Here is a 21943-nt window from a genome sequence, read left to right as displayed (position 1 = left end):
AACTTTGGGGCGTGAGGAAGGCTTATGCCCAAGGTGAAGGTCCAAAACCTTCCGAGAGAAAAAGAAAGAAAAGAGAGAAAATTGGGCGCAGGGTTTTTGGTGTGTACCTTAGGGTTTCTACCTAGGGTTTGGGAAGTGAGATTGGTGTGCCACGAGTGTCGTGAGTCCACCAAATTTCAGAGAGAGATCCATCAGCCTCTCAAGTAACTGTGCAGACGATCCAGAGCATCCGAGAAGTCAGCACACATCGATCGAAGGAGTTCGATCAACATCTGCCATCAAAAGGGTGAAATCACGAACTAGCATTCGTGAGGAGCTGATCAGACGGGAGCTTCGTGTGGATGATCCGCAGAGGCCAGACAGTTGGGTGGTTGCGACATGAGATCAGAACCCTCCGACGGTGATCAGATTGCGGTGATCGACTACCCACAAAAGGTGATGTGTTCTGAACACAGTACTGTAAAACGTTTACTGATTCAAATTTGAATTTCAAATTTAAATGCATGCTGTTGTATCATATTTAGATCCTAGTGTAGGGTTAATTAGTATTAATTAATGAGATTAATTAATAATTCTACTGTAAAATAGTAATTTTAAAAAAGTTTTAAAATTACCATTTTGCCCCTGCACTAAATTTTCGCTTCATCGACGAGCTGCTATCTCGCAACCTCAGGATCGAGAAAAACTCGCCCCAAACTGGGAAGGACCGTATGAAGTCAAAGTAGTCCGGTCAGGAACTTATTATCTTAAGGAACTCGGAGGAGCCAACCTCCTGCGACCGTGGAGCTCGAAAAACTTACGGGTGTACTACCAATAACTTCATTTTAATTGAAAGTTGCATACCTGTATGTCTTTGAACAATTCGCACAAACTGTGTCAGAAATGAAAGGGAAACGTCGTCTCAACAAAGTCGAAGGCCCGGTTCCATTTAGACCGGATGGGGGGAGAGGCCTTACAGCGCCCTAACGTGCCCCTACAGCCTTGTTAGGGACAGGAGGAGAACCTCGCCCTAACTTGAGCAAAGTCGAAGGCCCGATTCTTTTAGACCGGATGGGGAGAGAGGCCTTACAGCGTCCTAACGTGCCCCCACAGCCCTGTTATGGACAGGAGGAGAACCTCACCCTAACTTGAGCAAAGTCGAAGGCCCGGTTCTTTTAGACCGGATGGGAGGAGAGGCCCTGCAACGCCCATATGCGCCCCCACAGCCCTGTTAGGGACAGGAGGAGAACCTCGCCCTAACTTGAGCAAAGCCAAAGGCCCGGTTCTTTTAGACCGGATGGGGGGAGAGGCCTTACAGCGTCCTAACGTGCCCCCACAGCCATGTCAGGAACAGGAGGAGGACCTCGTCCTGACATGAGCAAAGTCAAAGGCCCGGTTCTTTTAGACCGGATGGGGGGAGAGGCCCTGCAACGCCCATATGCGCCCCCCATGAGGAAAATCTGACCCTAGCTTAAGCAACTTCAACCGGTGGTAAGCCCATCCCGGACCTCTACGGGAGCGGGGCTCCGTTGCCAACTTCGATTTCTGATAAATTCCATCCGGACTCCTACGGGAGCCGGACTTCGTACCCTACTTTGATTGCAGGAAGACTTCGCCCTGACTGCTACGGGAGCCGGGCTCTATCCACGATGCCAAGGAAGACTCCGCCCGGACTCCTACGGGAGCCGAGCTCCACCTGTGACTTCAACTCTGAGGGGACTCCGCCCGGACTCCTACGGGAGTCGGGCTCCGCCCGCGACGCCAACCGCAAGGAGGACTCCGCCCGGACTCCTACAGGAGCCGGGCTCCGTCGCCAACTTCAACCGCCAGTAAGATCCGTCCGGACTCCTACGGGAGCCGGACTTCACACCTAACTTTAATTGCAGGAGGACTCCGCCCGGACTCCTACGGGAGTCGGGCTCCGCCCACAACTCCAACTTCAAGAAGGATTCTCCGCCCGGACTCCTACGGGAGCCGGACTTCGTCACCAACTTCAACAGCTAGTGTTCTTCGTCCAGACTCCCACGGGAGCCGAACTTCATCTCAGCTTCAGCGGAGAAAAACTCCAAGTGAAAAAGGAAGGCAATGGATCGCAACAGCGACGATTGGAAAACAAACAGCACCCGAGGTACAGAAAACCCTGTCACAGCAAGGATTGGGACTCCCATCGGGAGTCCCAGCTTTTAAGAAAGCTTTCGATGCAAAATAGGACAACTTACTCAGGGTGACAGAAGCTCAGACCCCCGGACTCAAGCCCTAAGAGGGACCCCAAGCCCGAATGGCCCCGGGCGAGCCTGCGGCCAATGACAGAAAAGATGGGTTGGTGCAATGGCAATCGGGTACCTTCGAACGACGTAAAAATTGAAAAGGAGCTCGACAAATGACAATCCAACACGAATAAAAGGGACCATCGATGACCTTAGGACGCCGTAAAAAAAAAAAAAAAAAGAGAAAAAGAAAAAAGGGGAAAAAAGAAAAGGAGGAAGAGAGAAGAAAGAAGAATAAAGAAGTTCGACAGACAGTTATTCGATGCAAGATGCGGGCGAAGTAACAAAATCTTCTTTTCATTTTTTAATTAACAAGATGTACGTTACAAGACCCGATGGGCCAGAAAAAAAATATATATATACATCATTGCAAGTCTCGCGAACACGGTTTGGAAAGGATACATCGGAGACTGCTTCGAGCTGCAAACTTCTCTTCCCATTTCTATCCTTCCCAGCCACGTTGTCCAGTGTGTGTGACGGGCTCATCGGCTTTCGCCCCGCCTTGTTTCGCTCCACCTCCGAAGTCCCAACTTTATGGGGAAAAGGATGGGATAGATTTTCGGGGCTGTAGGGGCGACGGCAGCGGCGACGAAGACCTGTTTCAAGAAGAATCGGAGTCACCCCGGGTTCAGCGGTGGCACCAGAGGTATGCGTCATCACCGAATGCTCCGTGACAGCCACCGTCCAAAATGCTCCGGCAAGGTCGGCATGCGCTACTTCCACCGTCCCCGCAACAAGTTTCACTGCCCCACCGTCGACGTCGACCACTTCTGGTCCCTCGGCCCCGACGACATCAAGGATCCCGCCACAGCTTGTGACGGCAGTTCTGCCCTCCTGATCGGTGTCACCCCGTCTTGCTACTCCGAAATTCTCAGGCAGAACATCTTTACCGGCGGTCCCCATTATTAAACACCTGTTGCTGAAGGAATTCTTCCTCGAGCCCCCTTCGAAATGACGGGGACCCTCAGCGGTCGCTCGATGGCCGGAGAACTCACCGATCGCTGTTCTCCTCCTCGCCTTCCTCCAAGCCCTTGACATCCCCTTGAGGATGGCCTCCGGGGTGGAGGACATGACAGGGAAACCCCTTGGAGAGGAGTAGGGAGACTGAAAACGGCAAGGACCAGCGCGGAGGACGCTCGAAGTTGGCAGGGGCACCAAGGAAGTGGCTGAGTAGCTAGGCTCTCAGACGGAAGAAAGGTGCCGCCCTTTTGGCAGGATGAAGCCCCGAAGGAAGGGTAGGGGGTTTAAATAGGCAGCGGATCTTAGCGCAATTATGACGGCGGGTGTCCCTAGGTCAACCGGTGCTTACCACGTGTCCCGCGTGTCCCACTCGCCGCTATCGAGGATTGACTATTCGCGAATTTCCATAGCGCGATGCTTGGGCTCGCATTTCGGTGGGAGTTCCGAAAAGACTCTTCAGGTCATCCTAACCGAAAAAAGGGCTCTGGCACACGCACATTTAATGCAAAAATATATGGGGGCGGTCGTGCACAGGATTCGAGGAGACAACTTCGGCTATATCTCTGTACTTCCTTCATTCGAAATTCAAACTCGAAAGTAGGGAGACTGGTGTTGGGTACAAAATACCCACAGCCGAAGTTCTCAACAGAATCAGCTCCGGGAGGACCCCGCCCGGACTCCTACGGGAGCCGGGCTTCGCCCACGACTCCAACTTCAGAGGACTCCGCCCGGACTCCTACGGGAGCCGGGCTCCGTCGCCAACCTCGACTGCCGGTAAGCTCCGTCCGGACTCCTATGGGAGCCGGACTCTGCGCCTGACTTTAATTGCAGGGGACTCTGCCCGGACTCCTACGGGAGCCGGGCTCCGCCCGTGACTTCAACTCTGAGAGGACTCCGCCCGGACTCCTATGGGAGCCGGGCTCCGCCCACGACTCCAACTTCAAGAGGGACTCCGTCCGGACTCTTATGGGAGCCGGGCTCCGTCGCCAACCTCGACTGCCGGTAAGCTCCGTCCGGACTCCTATGGGAGCCGGACTCTGTGCTTGACTTTAATTGCAGGGGACTCCGCCCGGACTCCTACGGGAGCCGGGCTCCGCCCGCGACTTCAACTCCGAGAGGACTCCGCCCAGACTCCTACGGGAGCCGGGCTCCGCCCACGACTCCAACTTCAAGAGGGACTCCGCCCGGACTCCTACGGGAGCCGGGCTCTGTCGCCAACCTCGACTGCCGGTAAGCTCCGTCCGGACACCTATGGGAGCCGGACTCTGCGCCTGACTTTAATTGCAGGAGACTCCGCCCGGACTCCTACGGGAGCCGGGCTCCGCCCGCGACTTCAACTCTGAGAGGACTCCGCCCGGACTCCTACGGGAGCCGGGCTCCGCCCACGACTCCAACTTCAAGAGGGACTCCGCCCGGACTCCTACGGGAGCCGGGCTCCGTCGATAATTTCGACCGCAAGTAGACTCCGCCCGGACTCCTACGGGAGCCAGACTTCGCCTTCGATTTTAATTGCAGGAAGACTTCACCCGGACTCCTACGGGAGCCGGACTTCGTCCTCGACCCCAATGACTGCAAACAGACTTCACCCGGACTCCTACGGGACCCAGACTCCGCCGATAATTTCGACCGCAAGTAGACTCCGCCCGGACTCCTGCGGGAGCCGGGCTCCATCCTCAACATCAACTGCTGGTAAGCCCTATCCGGACTCCTACGTGAGCCGGACTTCGCCTTCGACTTTAATTGCAGGAAGACTTCACCCGGACTCCTATGGGAGCCGGGCTTCGTCCTCAACTCCAACGGCTGCAGAAAGACTCCGCCTGGACTCCTACGAGAGCCGGGCTTCGCCCTCGACCCCAACGGCTGCGGACAGACTTCGTTCGGACTCCCACGGGAGTCGGGCTCCGTCCACGACCCCGACTGCAAGTAGATTCCGTCCGAATTCCTACGGAAGCCAGGCTCCGTCTTTTATTCCGACTGCGGAAAGACCTCGTCCAAACTTCTACAAGCACCGGACCTCGCTATCGTCTCTAACCGAACTTTGACCGACCAATCTGGACCCCCTGGCAGGCCACAGTAACGGACAACACTGCTCCACTCCCTGCGGCGAACCCTACGCAGCTCCATTACTCCCTGACAGACCGTATTAACGGCCATAATACTGCTCCACTCTCTGCGGCGGATCCTGTGCGATTCCACCACCCCCAGATGAGTCACGACAGCAGACGCCGCTCCACTCCCCGTAACTGATCCCACGTGGCGAGCCACGGCGATAGCCACGACCCCACTCCATTACTCTCTGCAATAAATTTCTTTTGACTCTGGACGGCCCACCACCAGACGGTTACAAGCGTCGCTATCAATCTGTTGCCCTCTCCGTCTATAAAAGGGAAATCCCAGATACGTTATTCCATAAGCTTTCACTTTTCATCTCAAAACTCTGCTAAATTCTCCATTCGAGCACTCCATTCTTGTTGAGGCAGAGAACTGACTTGAGCGTCGGAGGGTCTTGTCGGAGCAACCCCACCTCCGGTTTAGACTTTCTTTGCAAGTCCCGGCGGCGACCGCGACTCCCTCGACTCCAGCTTCTCCGGCGCAAGCGGATTTTTGCACCAACAGGATCAAATAAAAATACAGTTCTTATAATCTCATAAAATTATGCACATCATGCTAACATGGTAACATAGTATCAAAAAAAATTTCAGCTCTCACAACTCATAAAATCATGCAAATCATGCTAACATTTATTAATAATAATGAATTAATGGTTAATTTATCAAAAAATATGTTAATATTTTTTTTGGTAAAGAAAAAAAATAAAGATACCAAAATAAATCCGATGATATTCGGTACAAATTTATTAACAAACATATCGTTACTTTCTGCACGATCAAAAATGACTTACTACCACCCACCACGTGGAGCCCATTGATTCGCCTGACCTTTTTGACGGCATGATAACAAATATTGTTATTCCCTTGGAGAGAGAGAGAGAATTTTTGTCATAAATTATTATAAAATTTCTAGCTTATGCCTTGAATAACTCAAAGCTGAGTCTACTTTCTCCATAATTTCTTTTTTTTAAAAAAAAGAGAGGAGTTTCATATTCCAAGAATAAAATAATTCTATGCTTTTTGTTGGATAGTTGTTTAATAAGATTTGACCCAAAACACTTTTTTTTTTTTTTGCTCCTGATTGAATATTTATTCGGTCTTTCTTCATGTTTGAATAATTAATTCTCTTTAATTTATTCCTATATTTTAAACCCATTTAGCTAGAGTAAGACCTGTTTCGCATAAAGTTATTCCATCTAAGAGGAGGAGAGTTTAAAACATTATTCAATATTCGATGACATTTAAATATTTGATTATACTAAACAAAATATAGAAATAAAGAATATAAATTAAATAATAGGAACTCAAATAGTAGCAAAGAAGAATGAGCCGAGGGCTTATATATAGCATGTCTCTATCATTTTTTATTTAAAAAATTTGATTCTACTCTATTATATTTTGAATGTAATGACATCATCTACTATAATTATTTTTTTTAAAAATATGACTTCAATAAGTAATATTTATCTATGGCATCTGGGCATAAAAAAAATAATTTTTATCAACACACAAAAATAAGGCAAATCTATAATAATAAATCTAATTTTTAATTTTCAATTTTTATATTATTCAATTTAATATAAATTTTTTTATTAAATTAAAATAAATAATGATTTACAGATATTTACTATTATCATTATAAATCAATTACCTTAAATACACAAAGATTTTATTTTACAATCCAAATATGAATACCACTTATCAAAAAGTCATGAATGCCATTTGTCAAATATTAAAAATATCACTTGTCAAAAAATTACTAATTTGATCGTTCTCTTTATATATTATATTAAATTAGATTAGATTTCTCTGGCTAATGTGATGATTCAGTCCTAACTGGATTGGGCGTGATCCAACCTAGGACGGCCTCCGAATTGCATGCACCAGGTGCAATTGGATCGCGCAAGACCCACGGTGGATAACACGCCACGCGACCCTTTGAATTTCACCGATTCCCGATTGAGCGCTCTCCACCGTGCATATGCTCCCGGATTTGCCCTGGTTAACTTGCACCTGGTGCATGCAATAATTTCTCCCTAGAACGGGCGCGAGTTGGGATTTGTACTTCAACCCATTCGGGCTCGGCACCTCGAGACATGGAGGAGAAGAGAGGCCGAGAGGCGGAGGGGGAGGCGTTGCGGGGATGGGCCGAGCTGGTCCTCCCTTGGCTGGCCCCTCCCGACCTCGCTGCCGTCGCCTCCGCGAGCAAGGCCCTCCGCAGCGTAGCCATGGGCGTCTCCTACCGGAGAGCTTCAGACGCTTCCCGAGGCCTGGAGCGCCACCCTGTCCCGTTCCTCAACCCCGTCGATGCCCAGCCTTACTCCTACTTCCTCTACGCCCGCTTCCCTCTTCTCGCCCTCCACTCCCCCTCCGCACAGCCGTGGGGCGGACGCGGCCCCACCCCCTCCAACCCCTCCTCCCTCGCCGCTCTCACCTTCTCGCCGGCAGCCGGAGGGTGCGCTTGCGCACCGGCGTGCGCGTCCGAATGCCCGTGCTCGTTGGGCCCCGAGCCGGGGATGGAGCTGATGACGGAGTGCGGGGTGAATTGCCCCTGCGGGCCCGAGTGCCGTAATCGCGTGACGCAGGGAGGGATTTCTGCCCGATTGCGGGTCGTCAAACATCCCCTGAAAGGGTGGGGATTACACGCGGCTCAGTTCGTCAAAAGAGGGCAATTTATTTGCGAGTATGCCGGTATTAGCTTCTCTCCCATCCGTTCCATTCCGTTCCTTTCCTTTCTGTTCTTGTTTTGTTTTAAGGCTGTTTTTAATTTTGAAACCTATGATTAGTTGCAATGACTTTAACTTATTGTTCTTTGATGTTTGGTACTTTGTGAGTTTAAGTTTATATTTTTGTTTCTATTTGAAAATTTATGAATTGCATTCATGAACTTGCATGCGTGTTTGTACTTTGAAATTCTTTGCATGGTAGAACCTCTTCTGTGTCTGTGAATTTTTATTTATATATATTTTTAAATGGCATTTGTGCAGTTTATATTAAATCTGAACATAATGTCATAATTTAGATTTACATGTGAACCTCAAATAAAGTGGCATATTTCTCTGCATTTGAGTTACCAATGAGGATATACTTTTGACTTATATTAGGTGATAAATGTGGCCCCATTCAAATTATTGATAAAGATACATAGGGATCCTTGGGCAGTGATATATGTGGGTCTTGAAATATATGTAATTCATTTGGTTTCCCAGTTCGAATATGTGTGGCCTCATTTGCATTAGTGGTAAGGATTTATGTGGCCCCATCTGGTTCACTATTAAGGTCAGCCTCATTTGCATTAGCAATGCAATTTATGTGGCCTTGAGGTATAAATAAATCTTTAGAAGTAAGTTCTCCCCATCTGGTTCGCTATTAAGGATATGTGCAGCCTCATTTGCATTAGCAATGAGAATTTATGTGGCCTTGAGGGTATAAATAAATCTTTAGAAAAAGGTCCTAAACTGTGTGAAATATCAGAGCTTTTTTGAAATTTAAATATTTTTCCAGTCAATCATAGTATCAGTATTTCTTATGATTAGAAGATTTAACTTTTGGCATTTTTATTATTAAAAAAAGCAAAGGACTGCAATGTTGAGAAATAAATAGGAAAGGGCCGAGGCTTTTTGGCGTATGCATATTAAATAAGTCATGTTTGGGTTTGGATTGGTTGCCCAGCACTTTAGTTTATGCTTGATCTAGATAGATTCATGTCAAGGTTTCTCAACTTAAGCTTGGCTTGAGTTTCGGCTTAACCTGCCAAGCTTGATGCAAATTTGTTTTCAGCTTAAGTTTGGTTTGGCTTGGCCAACCGAAGTTGCAGCCTTAAAAGTTATTGTCATTCTTTGGGATTTTTTCCCCCTTTTGAGATAAAGGGATGGGGAAATCACCTGCCCTATAATCACCTAAGTCCATAGATGCACCTCTCAAAAATCGCACCTAGAACGTTTGGTTGCTGAGTGGAGAGGTGACAATTGGGGCAAGTTCTAGTTCACTGATTTGAATTAGTTTCAGGTCTTGGTGTGACACCATATCTAGATATCCCAAAATAAAATTCCAATACCAACAATTCAGAAATTGATTCCATCATGGATCCTTTAAAAGGTTCATATTGTATAAAATTGACAATGGATTAGAGTTTGATGATGATAATTGGAGGTGAAAGGTAATTTTTGTACCTAGAGGCACTGAGTTGTATCGTATGTTAACTCAAAAGCTTCCTAAGATTAATTAGGAACTCCACCAAAGGAGCAAGCTACTTTTGAAATATGGATGGGAGAAAATTTCCTCTATGAGGAATATTTTTGAGTGGTAAGGTCAATAACTTGTCTAGATTCAACCACAAGGAAACTTGTGCCAAGGCTATCCAAGAGGAAATCAAAAAACATTGCAAGGAACACAAACAATAATCAAACCTAGTTGGTGATAAACTAGAAAAACTTCTTTATTGTTGATGCTAAGCCTATATACCCAAAAGTATGGAGCTTAGAGCCTATGGCCCCATTTGGCATCGCTGTAGGTAGTAGAGTTTTTGTTTGTAGAGCTTTGGACAATAAAGCTTTTGCTAATAGAGTTTTTAAAAAAGCTGTTTGCTAAGTGTTGTGGAACTTTAGTATTTGTTTGGTGACTAAATTAAGAAATTGCTTTTGGGATCAAAAAATGATAATAAAGGACATTACATAGTGCTTTCAATTTTCTAACTATCTTTTCTATCAAAAACTGTTATTATAAAATATTGTTAAACAATGACATCTTTAGAGAAACAAATACTATCATTCCAAGAAGCAAGTTTTGTTGAAAGATTTTCTCTAGCACAAATGTATTAAAGAGGAGCCGTGCAGTCATGGTCATGCAAAATATGTCTATAAGGTGATTAATCAAAGCCAATGTAATGGAAGAAATTTTTGAGTAGAAGATGCAACCCAAGAGGAAACAATTCAAGAATGATGAGCCAACTCAAAGTGATTTCAAGAACCAAAACCAGCAGAAACCTAAATATGGTGCTTAGCATTACAAGAAATTCAAAAATATAAGGCTTGGTCATTGCTATAATTGTGGCAATTTAGACCACTCCATGAAGGATTACAATGTCAAATTAAAGCAATAGATTCATGTGGTTGGGCGTTCCACTAAGTTCAATAGTAATTTGTTGATCTTGCATGTCAGCCAAAGCTAGTGATGTAAATTGGTGGGTTGACACCTTAGCAAGCTGTCATGCATGCTATAACATGTGTTTGTTCTTGAGTGATGAAATGGAGGCACTTGTTATGGGCCAAAGTTATGGTGGTGCTTCACTTGTCTTCAAACAAAATCACTATATTTGCTTTATGTTTTGTATATCGGTCGAATGAAAAGAACCATGCTGTTGGATAACACAGTAGTTTTGAGCTTTGCTAGGTATTTAGTTTGATAAACTTGCACTTGCTAATAATGGAATGTATGGGAAGAAAGCTTATTTAGCTAGGTAGATGTTACTATGACTTTTAAAACTTGGGTCAAATGCCTACCCGAAATTCAATTGAACCTAGGATACCATGCCAAGGTTGCATGGGCATGCATCCATGATTAAGGAGGTCGGTTGGGGTTTCGTGCTTGTTGGGTTAGGGTTCTACCAGACAATTACCTAATAACTTAGTACCCTTCCTGTTCATTTAACACTTAACCCCTACCCTGAGGCTTAATCCTTTTGAGTGAGCACTAGACATCTCTATAGGAGCAGAGAGGGAGGGGCGGGAGGAAGTAGCAATATGGTTGCAATGCTTGGTAGCCAGTGATGGTGCATGGCAGTCAGGAGCAGCACTTGGTGATAGTGATTGTAGTGACAGTTCAGGTAAATTATCTTTTTAACTATCCTTTTTTTTCTTTCCCAAGTCTCTCTATCTCTTTCTTTCTCTTATCAAAACCTTGGCAATCAAGTAGGCGATGATAACTCCTATAGCTACCATTTGGTGGGGTTGTAGGGTGGTATCCAGTTAAGGCTACCGTTGCTGGTAGGGCTACTATTGGCAGTAGAGAATGCTTTGTTGGTGTTGTAGTTTCAAGTGCTAGGGACTGTTGCTAGTGGAGTTGGTCCCAAATAAGAAGGTAAACTCCCATCAGAAAGGATTTTGAGGTCTGCATGGTTAACCTTCACCTTAGGAGTCTTGGTGACTACGTATGTTTTAGGTGGCCTGCAGCTTCTTGTTTCCCACCTGAAGTCTTTTAGAAAAACGTGTAATATGCATAATATTTACAGCATGGAGGATATGATCACATTTATTCCAGAAGTAGAAATAATGAGCTCAAGTTCTAACTTGTGAAATGTCAAAAGTTTTTAAGAGCTCAAGTACTAACATGTGAAATTTCAAAATTTTTTATATGCAAGGAAAACCACATGGGAGGTTAAAGATTAGTTGAAACTATTAATCTTGGAAAAATTAGAGGCTGAATTATAGAGATTTCAAACAAAAAAAAAAGATAGCATGTAGAGAGGCTACGTTACATGGACTTGGCTTGTATGTCAGGTGTTGGGGTGTGTATCTAAGCAGGATCATTTTTCAATGTCTAAGATTTTCTTCTTTTGGAGCCATGCTTAGATGTCATAGCAATCCTGTACCACAAACTAAAGTATCAACTATCAAGGCAACATAGCTGTGTGGTACCCTTATGTGCAAGCCAAAGGTCCAAATCCTACTTTTCTGTTGCCAAATAAATTTCATTCTAGCCTCACTTCTTAGCTGTATGTATTACTAGGGATGAGAGAGGCACAACAACTACTTTGCAATTGGTGTGGTGTCATCTTATCAAGGTTATTGGTAGTATGACGTGATGCAGGATGGCTTAAGGGGTTGGCTTGCTTGCATATAGATGGGCCTAGCACATTAGGATAATCGAGGAAATAGAGAGAAGAAAGAGTAGAGTATGCTAGAGAAAGGAGAGAGTGAGCGGAGACAAGAGAGAAGGATAGAAGAAAAAGGTATAAGAGGAAAGAGACACTTTCTTTCTCAACAACACAAAGTCATAGAGTACATGATTCAAATCTCCCTTCTTAGCTATCCCATAAACTATATTTATAGCCTCCTGTAACCTAGGGAGCAAGTAATCAAATAAAATAAAATACAACGCAACTTGGAGACCCGGTTACTTGTGAGCCAAGTAACTTGATGGACAAGTCATTAAAAAAGATTAACTTGGTGGCAGAGTGACTTAATGTCTAAGTTACTTAAGGGCCAAATAAGCTAATACAATTATGTTAAAACATACAAATTTATTTTAATAAAATGTTGACCATTCATGATTCAAGTGCTGTGATTGATTCTATTCGTTTTCAAAATAATTGGATGAGGGCTTGAATGATCATAATAGCAATCATTTCTCATGATCCTTGTCCTTGACTTCTCCATATTCTTTCACTGCATTGATCTTGCCCTTGAGATCTTAATAATGCTTTGACATGATTGAATGAACATCCAAGATCTGACAATGGAGACCTGTATAAAACTTTCTCATAAATATGATGCTAGTTGGTTGCTTTGGTGCCCTTGGTTCTTCAAGCATGATGCTTTTGATCATTTGATTGATGCTATGCTTTGATGAACCCACAAAATCAACAAAATTGAATCCTTGATCATTGAGATGCTGTGATATGAGCACAACTCGTTGAATGTTTCCAACCCCTGTCCTTATTGTTTGAAAATTTCTTGGACATGGGTCCTTGTGCTTTCATGCTTGGTAATTGATTTTCCAAGACATGGTATATCTTCCATGGCAAACTCTTGACATGAGGGTTCAGCTTTTGTACTTTCTATGATCTTTTATTGATACATCTTTGAGCATTGCATTCTTGTTTGATGGATTTTAAGGGTTTTGATCTCCAGTGCTTTGTGCAGATGGACTTGCATGGGCATTGTAGGAATTTACTTCATAACTTGTTGATAATTACAAGCAGAGAAGATGACTATTTTAAAGCCCTGTCAAACATCTAAAGCTGCTTCCAATTCTTGCAACCTAGCATTCGTTAACACCAAAACATACTGTTAAGAGATATCAATCTAGTGTTAGATTGATGATAAATCATTGCAGCTAAGTCTAGAGTCCTTCCTCATGTGTTGATGAGGAATCTTAAGCTTAAAATTTAGCTTATTGTTTGATGACATAATGGGAGAATCAAATGGATAATAAAAAGGTGAAGCAAAAAAAGGATGAATGGAGTTGGATCCTTTTGCTCTGATTCAAAAATGATGCAGGACAACTTAGGGGTTTGGCTTGCTTATTATTTGATGACATAATGAGAGAATCAAATGGATAATAAAAAGGTAAAGCAAACAAAGGATGAATGGAGTAGGATCTTTTTGCTCTGATTCAAAAATCATGCAAGACAACTTAGTGTTAGATGCATGCCCTAGAAATCAATCAGTCCGACACATTAATTCTTTCTAGGACATAATTTTGTACTTGATCAAATTAATTAGTACAGTTAATTCCATTCATATAGTAAATGTGTCCATGAATCATTCAGAAAATTAATAAGATGATGACACATATTCTCAAGAGTTGAAAATTTGAGGTATGTGTTATTGATGATTAATTTTCAAATTGCTTTCGATCGAAGGATCATCACAGGGACGGTGATTGATCCGATAAGATTGGTGCACAGATCGCTTCCCTTAGGGTAAACGAGTCTCGAATCTACAGTGTGGAGATATTGGAGCAAGAGTGCAGGTGTTTGTTAGAGAATAAAGGTATCGAGCATGACCAACATGAGAAGTCATTTGGATGTCACTCACTCGTCAGTGACATTCTCGATGCTGTAGTGGTGTAATAATTCTTAAACCTTCGGTGCCTTGGTTGTTCACAATGAGATTGCTGTAGTTTGACTGCACCATAACTCGGTCTCTTAGCCATGCGGAGTCTTGAGGTGTATATTGGCTGCAGCAAGTTCATTGTAAGAATAGGATGTGTACCTATATGGGATCTATCGATCTTAGTAGTTAAGAAGTAGTCCTATGTGATTTATGAGACTGAATTCAGAAGATCTTGACTAGGACAGTGTGAATGATGGAAAATAGTTTTCATCAGATTTCACAAATGAACTCAAGTCGAATAAATCTACATATGACAGACGATCAAATATTAAGATTGGATCCTAATCAAATTAAATCAGATTTAATTTGACTAGTTTTAATTTGAGTTTGACTTAAACTAGGTTTCATTAATCTAATGGGATTAGATTTAATGAATACCGGACCCAAACCTATCTAGATTAGGTTTGATCTAATCTTTAGCCATATTTGATTTGGATTGGATCTTAATTAAATTAAATCAGATTTAATTTGATTAGATATGGTTCTAATTTGACTTGGATTGGATTTCATTAGTCTAATGGGATTGGACTTAACCTAATCTAAATTGGACTCCAACTTCCATTTGGATTTGGACTCTAACTAAAACCTTATCTAACTCTCTTTAAATAGGGATAAGAGGGGCACCTACTAACTAATCTGTAGGAGGTCCTAGCCTGGGTCGCGCGTCCCGCCCTGGGACGCGCATCCGAAGGCAGCAAGCATGAAAAATAGAAAGATAATGCCATGGCTCCTTGGGTTGGCGTGTGAGGGTTGTTTCTCTTCTTTCTTACAACCAAAAGTTGGTTGTTGAAAGTAAGATATCTCTCTTTCTCCCTTGTCTTATGTTCAAGAGTTGAATATTTTCCCTCTTTCTCTCCTTGTCCAAAGAGTTGGACATATCTCCATCATCTTCTCCTCCATACATATTCAAAAGTTGAACATGATTAAAATCAGATTTGATCTGATTTATTTTAGTCCAAGAGATGGACGGTTCTCCTCTATACATGTTCAAGAGTTGAACATGATTAAAATCAGATTTGATCTGATTTTTGCCTCTTCCTATTGGTCTATGAGATGGACAGAAGTTCTCCTCTACTTTTTCTTAGATCGAGTCCAAGGGTTGAACAAGATGGAAGAAGAAAGAGATTAGATCTCTTGTCTTCTTCAATAGATCTTTGATTTTCTCTTAAGAAGAGAAAAGTGAAAAAGAAAATCACGTGATCTGATTTCATCATATCCTCCTATAGATTTGATTGATTCTCTTGGGAAGAAAATCAAAAGATCAAGCCGATTCGACAATCCAAGGAGCATCTCTGCAAGAGAGCTAGCACCCTGGTGAGATCGAGTCCTCCTAATCAGATTAGCCTCGTGTGGATATCTGTAGAGGCTGGATACTTGTGCGGCTTCAACGGACCTTCGAGACATCCATGGATTATTGGATCATAGGTTCAGCAGATCGTGAAGATATCCACGGATCATCGGATCGCGATGAATATCTATCCGTGTAAGGTAAAGATCTGAATCTAAAACTAATTTTTTACTTTCAGCATCTTAATTTCAGCATGTAAACATTTCTGGCATGTATAGATTAGATCTATATTTTATGTATATTAGATTTAAAATAGTTTTAAATCTAGGTCAGTTTTAATTTTCGCTGCAATTTGATTTCTGCATGCATATCCCGAAAGTCGGTCTTCCTTCAAGTGGTATCAGAGCCATGGTTTAATTTCACATGCATATTATTAAGATTTGAAAATCAGATATTTTGATATGAAAATCAGATTTAGTAATTAGATTAGATTTAATTTAAATACATGTGTCGTATTAGATCAATTTATACATGAGATGTATAAGTGATGTGCATATGTGATATGTATAGCTGTAGTTATGTATGAGATACATAATCTGTTTTAATATGCGTGAGATGCATGTTAATAAATCTGAATATTGCATGAGATGCGTATTTATTAGATCTAAATATACATGAGATGTATAAATGATCAAACCTATTTTAGATTAGATCTAAATTGGTTGGATTAATCAAAATCATTCTGACATAAGATTGCCCTAGCATAATGGAAATTGTACTGAATGGTTGTCCTAGGATGATGTGAGATGAGACCCTTTTAAATCAAAACTCTAAATCCAAAACCATTTTGGATATAAACATAAATCTGGAATTTATGTGGTTATGTATGAGATACATGTTTAAATGTTTAGATATGAAAGTAGTTTTGACATCTGAACTACCTCATATTCATAATGCACTTAATTAAAGATCTGAAATTATAAATTAAAGATCTGAAATTAAGTATTAAGATCTGAAATCGAGAATTTAAGATCTTAATCTTAAGCATAAAACATAAGGGTTTGGGCTTGGGTAGTTCCATTAGGTCTTGTAATTCGATTACTTTTGGATAATCAATTGGTACATAATAGGACTTAATCGAGATAAGCGGTTGTTCCAACCTAATCAAGAGTTGATTAGGATTAGGTCAAGAGTGCTCGAGATCAATCCAATAGGTGTAGATTGGTCACATCGATTAACAGCCATATATTGGATCTGTTAGATATATGTCGTAGAAATCAATTATTGACTGACACATTGTTCATTTTATGACATAAATTTGTACTTAAACTATTGATTTAATCAATAAAGGATAAGTTTTTTTTTCATTCAAGTGTTATATGTCTTTGAATCGTCCTTGAAATTGATGTTGCAATATATATTCTCAACTGTTAAGAATTAGAGGCATGTATGATCGATTTTTAAATTACTTCCGGTTATAGGATAGTCATAGGGACGGTGATCCATCCAGATAGATTGATGCATGGTTCGTTTTCTTCGAGATAGATGAGTCTCTAATCTATAGTATAGAGACATTGAACGGTAAGTGCGGATAGTTGTTAGAGAACAACTAGTACTGAACGTGACCATATGAGAAATCACATGGATTTCTATCTAATCGTCAGTGATCATCTCGATGCTGTAGGTGTGTGACTGGTCTTTTGTCCTGTGGTGTCACAGTTGCTCACAATAAGACTGTTGTAGTTTGACTACACATAAGCATTAACTCAATTATGAGTTTTTGTAGTGAACGTTGGCTTCAGTTGTTAGTTGAGCTGTGGAAGCAAGGTGTGTATCTAGATGGGATCTATCGATCTTGATAGAGAGTAGTCCTACAAGATTTGAGAAGTTGAGTTCACAAGTCTATGGTCATAGCAGTATGATTGATGGAAAAGAGTTTTCATTTCGAATTACTATTGGACTTGAATTGATCGAATTTATCATATGATTGATGATGAGATTTGACGATTTATCTATGACCTATCATCTAGTTGGGCCTCACGATAGAGGGACTGTATTACACATTAACTACATTTGAGGTTCTATTGCAGTTCTACTGGATTGCCACTACATATTGCTAGATGTCACTGATGGATTGTGAGAGCTCAATAGGATCGTTTTGGATCAATAATTCTTATCGAGTTAGAGTGAAACTGTTCCGATCCACTGGAAGGGATTTCAGTGATACTTATGATAGAGATCATGGTATATCTCACTATCAGATAGAAATGAACCTATGGTGTCACATATTAAAGGAAAAAGACTTGGATTGATTAAAATTGGACTTATGAAGCATCAATTTATATAGACTTAAAGAAATCCTATTGGGTTTATGTTAACCTTGCTAGGACCTGGGTGAACCCAATTCTTCTTGTTGTTGGTTTGCTTATATGATAAGTGTTGGTGCAAAAATCTGCTTGCGTCGGAGAAGCTGGAGTCGGGGAAGCCGCGGTCGCCGCCGGGACCTGCAAGGGAAGTCTAAACCGGAGGTGGAGTTGCTCCGACAAGACCCTCCGACGCTCAAGTCAGTTCTCTGCCTCAACAAGAATGGAGTGCTCGAACGGAGAATTTAGCAGAGTTTGGAGATAAGAAATGAGCTTAGAGAATAACGTATCTGAGTCCCCCTTTTTATAGGCGGGGGAGGTAACGGATCGATGGCGACGTCTGTAACCGTCGGATCGTGGGCCGCCCGTTGTCAGGGAAAATTTATTGCGAGAGGTAGTGGAGCGGAATCGTGGCCATCACCACAGCTTGCCACGTGGAATCTGTTACGAGGGGTGGAGCAGCGTCCGTTGTCGTGACTTGCCAGCGGATGGGAGAATCGTCCGGTATCCGTCGCAGGAGGTGGAGCAGGTTCGTGGCCGTTATGGTGGCCTGCCAGGGGGTAGTGGAGCTGTGCGGAATCCGCCACAGGAAGTGGAGCAGAGCTGCGATGGTTACTGCGGCCTGTCAGGGAATGATGGAGCTGCGCGGAATCCGCCACAGGAAGTGGAGCAGGATCGCGGCCGTTATGGTGGCTCGCCAGGGGGCGCGGATCTGTTGATTGAAGCTCGGCAGCGGTCGGAGCCCGGCCTCTGTGGAGGTCCGGGAGAGGTCCTCTGCAATCAAGGTTAGAGGTGAAGTCCGGCTCCCGTAGGAGTCCGGACGGAGCTCTTCGGAGCTGAAGTTGCGGGCGGAGCCCGGCTCCCGTAGGAGTCCGGACGGAGTCCTCTGCAATCAAAGTTAGAGGTGAAGTCCGGCTCCCGTAGGAGTCCGGACGGAGCTTACCAGCAGTTGATACTGAGAGCGGAGCCTGGCTCCCGTAGGAGTCCGGGCGGAGCCATGCTGCAGTCGTTGTCGGAGGCGGAGCCCGGCTCCCGTAGGAGTCCGGGCGGAGCTGTTCTGCAGTTGATGTCGGAGGCGGAGCCCGGCTCCCGTAGGAGTCCGGGCGGAGCTGTTCTGCAGTCGTTGTCGAAGGCGGAGCCCGGCTCTCGTAGGAGTCCGGGCGGAGCTGTTCTGCAGTTGATGTCGGAGGCGGAGCTGCTCCCGTAGGAGTCCGGGCGGAGCTGTGTTGTTCCGTCGATGTCGGAGGCGGAGCCCAGCTCCCGTAGGAGTCCGGGCGGAGCTGTGTTGTTCCGTCGATGTCGGAGGCGGAGCCCGGCTCCCGTAGGAGTCCGGACGGAGCTGTTCTGCAGTTGATGTCGGAGGCGGAGCCCGGCTCCCGTAGGAGTCCGGGCGAAGCTGTTCTCAGTTGATGTCGGAGGCGGAGCCCGGCTCCCGTAGGAGTCCGGACGGAGCTGTGTTGTTCCGTCGATGTCGGAGGCGGAGCCCGGCTCCCGTAGGAGTCCGGGCGGAGCTGTTCTGCAGTTGATGTCGGAGGCGGAGCCCGGCTCCCGTAGGAGTCCGGGCGGAGCTGTTCTGCAGTTGATGTCGGAGGCGGAGCCGGCTCCCGTAGGAGTCCGGGCGGAGCTGTGTTGTTCCGTCGATGTCGGAGGCGGAGCCCGGCTCCCGTAGGAGTCCGGGCGGAGCTGTGCTGTTGTCGATTCCGCCGAGGGTTTCGGCTGTGGGTATTTTATACCCAACACCAGTCCCCCTACTTTCGAGTTTGAATTTCAAGCGAAGGAAGTACACAGAGAGAGAGAGATAGGTACAGTCGGAACTATCCCTCCGAATCCTGCGCACTGCCGCCTCCAGATATTTTGACATTAAATGGGCACGTGCCGGAGTCTTTTCGAATTGGAGCGGTACGAGAGGACGCTTCGAAAATCCCGCAGGTACACTGGCCTAGGTACGGCGCAATTATGATCCTGCCAACCGTCAGCCGCTTTTAGCCGTCTGTCAGGGGGAGTGGGACACGTGTCGGATGCGGACTGGCCTGGGGGATTCGCGATCATTATGGCGCCGGATCCCAGGGTCTATTTAAATCCGTCCTCCCCCCTTCAGGCGTCCTACTCCATTCCTGAGTTTTTGCTGGTGTCTGTCTTCTCTTCGAGAGCCTTGCTCTAGTGAACGTCTTCTCGAGCCGTAGGCGCCTCCCGTTTCTCGTCCCCCAGGTCCCTCAGAGCAATATAGGTTAGTGCCAACCTTCCTCTCACCGCCTAGGGGCTTCTCCTCTCTTCATTACTTTTGTGCCTCCCTCCGAGTTAACCTTCGGCGTCTCGTTCCCCTTTCGGTCTGTCTTTTAGGGTCCTTTAGATCCTCCCTTCGAAACCACTCAAAATGTCTTCTGACTCTTCTGCTCCTGGCAGTTCTGAGAGTTCTTCCGCTTCAAACCCCCAGGTCGCTGTCTCTGCGGACGAGCTTGCGTCCGGGGCAGGGCCTCGTCCGGTTTTTGCACCGGGCGCTATTCCATGTTCGTCGACTTCGGATGAACTCCTTCTGATAAGGGTTCGGTACGGGGTTCCTCCGGAGTACGACCTGGAGCTACCTGGCCTCTCTGATCGGGCCAGCACTCCTCCTCCCGGTCGCTTCTGTTTGTATCAGGAAGCGTTCCGTGCCGAACTCCGGCTTCCGCTTCCTGTCTTTGTTGCTGCCTTCTTCCGCTTCTTGGACATTTCTCTCGCCTCCGTGGTCCCAAATTCCTTTAGGTTTTTGATAGGGTTTCTCTCCCTCTGCCACATAGCCGAGGTCCAGCCGTCCCTCTCTTTGTTCAGGCATTTTTATACCTTCAAACGCCATCCTTCGGCGAAGGACTGGTGGTACTTCTCCCCCCAGTTTGGTAAAAAGGGGTTGCTGAAGGGCGCCCCTTCTTCGATTCACAATTGGAAGGAGAAATTTCTCTTCGTCCACTGCCCGACCCTGGAGCTGGGCCTGCCCCCTTGGGGGTTTCTGAGGGATTCCGTCCGTCGGGCTCCCAGCCTGGGGGAGGACGACCTTCAGGCCGCCCAGAAGCTCCTAACTTATCCCGCTCCTTCCCTTCCTAATCTTCTGAGGGAGCAGCTTCTTTTCAACATCGGCCTGAGCCCTCAGGATCCAGCAAGTATTCATCTTATCTTTTCTTTTCTTGCCTTCCTCTTCTTCTTCTCTTTACTTTTTCCTTCCCGCTCTTTTCTTTCTCTTTCTTTCTCTCTTCTTTTTTCTCTCTTTTCTTTTTTTTTTTTTTTTTTTTTGACTCTGGACTGATCGGTGTCGCTTCTCTTTTTTTTCTTTTTTTTTTTTTTTTTTTTCAGCAATGGACGCCGAAGCAACGCGGATGCTTGCCAGGGGCATGAGGGCTCAGAAGAGGAAGGGCGCGACGGCCTCTGGATCGGCGAAGAGGGCCAGGGCGGAGGAGACGAGCTTGGCTGCGCCCGTCCAGGCGGCCCCGGCCATCGACATTCCTTCAGATGCCGAGCCAGTGGCCCCTCGGGCTTCCTCGAGGAGCCCGCCGACTGGGGCCCCCGCTCCGGGGGTTCGCCCCACGGAGGCGCCCGCCGCGGGGAGGAGGAAATCGGTGGCTCGCAGGGCGAGTAGCCACCGAGCTGTTGCAGACGAGTCCATCTGCTCCGAGGGGGGATCGGAGAACCCCTTCAACGATAGGGACTTGATCAGGCGGCTACTCGACGGCTGCATCCTGTCCGACGTCGTGGAGAGGATCGACCGCGCCGATCCTGAGCAGCGGGCTTGGGACTCTTTGGGGTCCTTCCTCGAGGTAAGCAGATATTTATTTACACGGTCACTCGGCCTTTGTTGTAATTCTCTATCCGTCCTTGCAGATTGGGCACCAGCTCTTCACCTATGTCGGGACGGCGAGCCGCATGAGGAGGGACCTCCTTCAGGCGGAGGAACGCTACCAAGCCGAGGTTGCTCGCCTCCAAGCGAAGACGGCCGAAGTAGTCGCCCTCCAGGAGGCCCTGGAAACAGAGAGGCAAGCCCGGGAAGAGGAGAGACAAGCCCGGGAAGAGGAGAGACGGATCTTGGAGGAGTCGGCGAGGAAGGCGGAGGCCGAGGTCGCCCATTTGGTCGAGCAAACTCCGGTTTTGGTCTCGGAGGCCAGGGCCCTTG

General features: G+C 45.6%; 1 protein-coding gene across 1 annotated transcript in view; it reads left to right on the top strand.

The window, feature by feature from the left end:
• The first annotated feature begins 7390 nt into the window (after positions 1-7390).
• Positions 7391-21943, top strand: part of LOC105034748 (histone-lysine N-methyltransferase SUVR3) — a 52795-nt gene continuing 38242 nt past the window's right edge. The window contains exon 1 of the mRNA XM_073251720.1: positions 7391-8008. Coding sequence (XP_073107821.1) covers positions 7414-8008 — 595 coding nt within the window. The 5' untranslated portion in view covers positions 7391-7413. The remainder of the gene's footprint in view (positions 8009-21943) is intronic.

The sequence above is a fragment of the Elaeis guineensis genome, chromosome 2 (assembly GCF_000442705.2).
Source record: "Elaeis guineensis isolate ETL-2024a chromosome 2, EG11, whole genome shotgun sequence".
Classification (NCBI taxonomy): domain Eukaryota; kingdom Viridiplantae; phylum Streptophyta; class Magnoliopsida; order Arecales; family Arecaceae; genus Elaeis; species Elaeis guineensis.
The sequence above is the reverse complement of the archived record's forward strand: the minus strand, read 5'-3'. Positions and strand labels throughout refer to the sequence as shown.